Source organism: Haliotis cracherodii, unplaced genomic scaffold (assembly GCF_022045235.1).
Source record: "Haliotis cracherodii isolate W230 unplaced genomic scaffold, xgHalCrac1.p SCAF_8, whole genome shotgun sequence".
In the NCBI taxonomy this organism is placed as follows: Eukaryota; Metazoa; Mollusca; class Gastropoda; order Lepetellida; family Haliotidae; genus Haliotis; species Haliotis cracherodii.
Genome location: NW_027266341.1, coordinates 2,941,144 through 2,945,621, shown reverse-complemented (window position 1 = coordinate 2,945,621; position 4,478 = coordinate 2,941,144). Strand labels below are relative to the sequence as shown.

General features: G+C 42.5%; 1 protein-coding gene across 1 annotated transcript; it reads right to left on the bottom strand.

The window, feature by feature from the left end:
• Positions 1–1,573: 1,573 nt before the first annotated feature.
• On the bottom strand, positions 1,574–2,279 carry LOC139450264 (uncharacterized). The gene is made up of 2 exons (XM_071231941.1): positions 1,773–2,279; positions 1,574–1,651 (listed from the first exon to the last, which is right to left on the bottom strand). Exons 1-2 carry the CDS (start codon positions 2,277–2,279, stop codon positions 1,574–1,576), a joined length of 585 nt encoding a protein of 194 aa, XP_071088042.1.
• Positions 2,280–4,478: the final 2,199 nt, after the last annotated feature.

Genomic DNA, 4,478 nt, shown 5'->3' with positions numbered 1-4,478 from the left:
GAGTTGGGTTTAAGGCCGCTTTTAACAGTATTCCAGTTATATCGCGGCGTGTCAGCTTATTGTGGGAGAAAAGCCCGAAATGATGCAGGTTTTAGACGTTTACCCTTCCACTGAAACCCACGAGCACGGGTATGGTGCTGACAAACCTAGAAACATAATCGGGGCGAACTGGGATTCGAACCCAAAATCATAGGGTTTTTGTGTGTCCAAGGAACGCAATTCTACACAGCGAATCGCGACGCCTTAGACGACTGGGCCACCCGTGCCCCGATGAGACTACTAAAACAAGATTACTTTTCTCCATTAATAGTAATACACGACGTAATGTCCTGGTGCATATCAAATATTACTTGAACACATATTCCTTGTATAATGTTTTCAAAAACTTGTCCGAAAAGCCAAACTTTATCGAAGACCTCACCGAAACCTTTCCTTTTGGGGGTTCTATGATATTAAATAAAATCAAATTTAATAATGCCATCCGAGTTAGAACAGCTATGTCGAAATCCATCTTGTGTTTTTGCTCACAAAATAATAATTTCTAGTTATTCATTTAATTTCATCGTTAACAATTTACCATGGAAGCGTAATGGTTCTATATGAATTCGAGTCTGTACGGTCACTTGTTTTGTTCACCGGTTTGATCATTCGACATATAAATATATATATATATCATGAGAAGCCTCCCACCAATTGGCTTCACAACGTTTTCATCTGATGGATGCTGACGAAGCATATGTCAAAAGAATCATCCAAAAGAGAAGAAGACCATCCAAAACTCACTTGCAATGCCAACTCCTAAAATATTGATAAAAAAAGGGCATGTGGATGCTGAAATAAACAGGGTCCGGAAATCATTTATACCAGCCAGTATTAGTCTTTAAAACGATTATTCTTAACAACAGCTCGCTTCAATGAACATTTGAACATGACTTTGCATCGGCGAAATTTAGGAGCAGCAAAGTGTTACAAATGCGCGTAAGATAATAACTTACAGTAGTCATATATAACTGAACATTTGAACAGGAGATTCATAGCCCGTGGAAAGTACTGCCATACATGAATACACAATGCCATTTAGAAAGTGGTCAAATGTTACTAATGTTATATTTGGGATAACACTTTCTTAGTAAAGTACAGATTCTAGTACTTTTTGGGGTTGATTCGAACCCACACCTGCCAGGGTGAGGCACCTAATGGCCAGCACACAAAGTCAGCGATCTAACCCACTCAGCCACCGAGCCTTCCACAAAATGAAAGTCCGACAACTGGTAGTCTAGATCACGTACTTTGAGTACCCCCCTGACAAGTGTAAATTGGCACGGCTCCCATGGCCGAAAGCTATGAATACACAATGTCATTTAGAAAGTGGTCAAATGTAACTAATGTTATATTTGGGATAACACTTGAGCCGTGAGCCGTGCCAATTTACACTTGTCAGGGGGGTACTCAAAGTACCTGATCTAGACTACCAGTTGCGCACCATGCTGGAACTGTACCAGTTTCTTGGTCTTCTCCAGTGGCTGCAACACTCGGATCAAGGCGAAGATGTTTGGATGGGCACGCTGGACCGTCATGTTGATGTGACTGGGCCATCCTTCTTGACTTCTGGGTTGTCTCGGTATTGGTTAACCATCTCAAGCTGCTGGACCTAAGTGAAAATAATAACATATTTACAATTAATATTGATAACATGTTAAAATTGATATTCATGTTTATAATAATATATAAAATATAATATGTAATGACCTTATATCATAACATATGTGTACCTTCTTCCAAATGGACTGAGTAGAGTGAGAGAAACACCCGCGGATGTCTGTGTTCGGGGATGAATCCTCCTCTGCACGGATAGCTGCTGCTTCAAAGTCTGTCTGGATGGTTTCTGGCGCAAGAGGATGGTTGGTGACTTCTTGGACAACTACCTTAAATCTGTCAAAGAGGCGGGCATATGTTTTACGTCGACGGTTAGGCAGAACACAGAAGACAAACTGGGTCATCTTGGTGCCAATGAGTCCATGGATTACATACAGCTGATCCCAGAGGGCTGGACACGAGTAGAACGTACCATCCATATACAGTGATGTCAGCTGTTGCAAGTAGCGAAAATTCAAATCTGTTGCAAAGCATAGGATTCTGTCATCTTGTCCATCATCAATGCAGAGGAAGCGCTGACCATCTGTTGTCTTCAATGTGTCGGGCAGGTCAACCCGAGTCAAGGACCTTGGTAGGGCAGGTGTTGTCTTTCTTCGTCGACGGTACAATCCACTCTTCGACATATGTAGGACTGAAGGGTAGCAGCTTCTTCTCTGTTCAGGGTTTGCAGCTCCTCATTGTAGATGGCCTGAACAGGCGTTGTCTCTTCCTGAACTCGACCTCGGAGATTGCTAAGGAATCTGCTGTTGGCCTCATCTTCGGGAGGATGGTTGTGGGGCGTACCTGTTTCGGACAACTGACTGACTGCCTGACTGACATAGGAGATTTAACGTGCGCTTTCCGACTGTAGCGTATTTCGCACTAAATAACCAACATATTTTATAGCTAAACGCCAGTTATAGTCCTTAATCCCAATTACTCACTGTAGCTAAACTCCAGTTTGAGTCCTCAATCCCTATTACTCACTGCAGCTGCATGTTTGGACTAACAGGTATCATCTTGTATGGCTGAGCCTTCATACTTGATTAGACCGCCTCCGTGGCCTAATGGTAGAGCGTCCGCTCGGAGAGCGAAAGGCCCGGGGTTCGATCCCCAGCCGCGTCATACCAAAAGACGTTAAAAGATGGTACTTGTTTTTTACCCTGTCTGGCGCTCGGCATTAAGTGGCTAAAACAAGGACTGGTCGGCTCGGAGTCAGTATACTGTGTCTGAGTGGGGTATTCGTGTTAAACTGCGGCATGGTATCTCAGTGTGCTAGCACTATAAATCGGCATCAGTCCGGACTAGTAAAGCAGCCACACAAACACACACACGTACATGCACGTCGTTATATAAGTGCAATAATCTTGGACGCGACGTTAAACCACATTTCACCTCACCTCATACTTGATTAAATGTTGTTACTGATATTATACTTTGTTGTTAATTATATGGTGGCTTCTCTCTACTCATGAAAGATACTCAGGTAAATACATTGTAACAACATAACAAGATCAGAGAGTTGATATGTTGTTACAGTATCTTTGTTTAATTTTTTTAACCTGTAACGAGAAAGTGACTGGTCTTATCCATTTGTCAGTTAGGGATGTATTACTATGAGTGTAGGCAAACTACCACATCATGCCACAGATAATTAGTTTAAGATAATTGGATGCGTAACAATTTGTTTCTGGGTGAAACTGCTTTTTAACATATACAGCCAGTTTTCATATGACAGTATCATCTTTTGAAGAGAGAAAAGAAATAAAACCAGGGATAATTTGACAGATAGTGTTCTAGTATAAATTTGTTTCTTAGATCACAATAATAAGAACATGCAAAAGTGAAATGAATTTCATTTTCCATAGCTGAATGACATAAAGGGCATAACCTCTTCGGCCCCCGTGGGGACCCGCGGTAGATGTGTCCTCAGCACCCCATTGATGGTCGTAAAAGGCGATCGAATGGGCCTGTTTGCTGTGGGCTGCGTCCCTGTGTCGGCAGATGAGTCTTTTTGTTGAGGGCGCCGGAGCCTTAGTCCAACACATCAATTCGATCCTAACTTTGCCCAGACGTGCGGTAGAATGGGCCCGATTCTATCAATCGGCTGGTCATCTCATGTGCCCTGTGCATAAACTATTTCGCACAAAGTTTCGGTATAGAAAATAAATTTATTCTCTTCTCCGAATTCTGCACGTCTCCAATTGATTGTTAAGTGCCTAACCAGCCTGGCCTTTAATTTGGTAGATAGTTATAACTTTTCGTGTTACATTTGCTTGAGTATACCACCCCTTTATCCCCGGTCTTTGCAGCTATGAGATCCACTGCAGTATAAGACTGTCCCTGTTGACACTCCATGGTGGATGGGTAAAAGGGGTGTTGAATCTTTTTCCTTTTGACATGACTTTCCAAAACCCTGTTTCAAAACGATGATACATAGATACTGACAATACATCGTCTAACGAGAGCACATCCAATCGAGTCGACTATTGACCACGTTACTTAGTAATTTAAGGCAGTGGCATCTGCGGAGAGGTTACAAATTCACAAAGCTCAGTTCTGGATCTCTCCTTGTAGAATGTGCACAGACACAACAATCTGTCAGTCTACTCAAATTAAAAGAGTTTGGCAATATCAGGGTGGCTATCTCAAGACACTGAAATCGTGTAAAGGCCTTGTGTGTGACAGAGCTCGCTGCCTGTCCGGCATGACTGAAGATGAAATAACCAAGGAACTTGACCAACATTCGTCACAGCTGTCAAACGATTAACCGTCAAGAAGGATGGTGTAGTCGAAACGATCAACACCTACCTCTTCACATATCCTCGAACATCTATCCCTCA

Bases quoted from the DNA above. Each gene is read 5' to 3' on its own strand.
- LOC139450264 (XM_071231941.1), bottom strand. From the start codon at position 2,279: ATGTCGAAGAGTGGATTGTACCGTCGACGAAGAAAGACAACACCTGCC. The intron at 1,652-1,772 runs GTACACATATGT...ATTTTCACTTAG, and splicing joins CTCAGTCCATTTGGAAGAAG to GTCCAGCAGCTTGAGATGGT.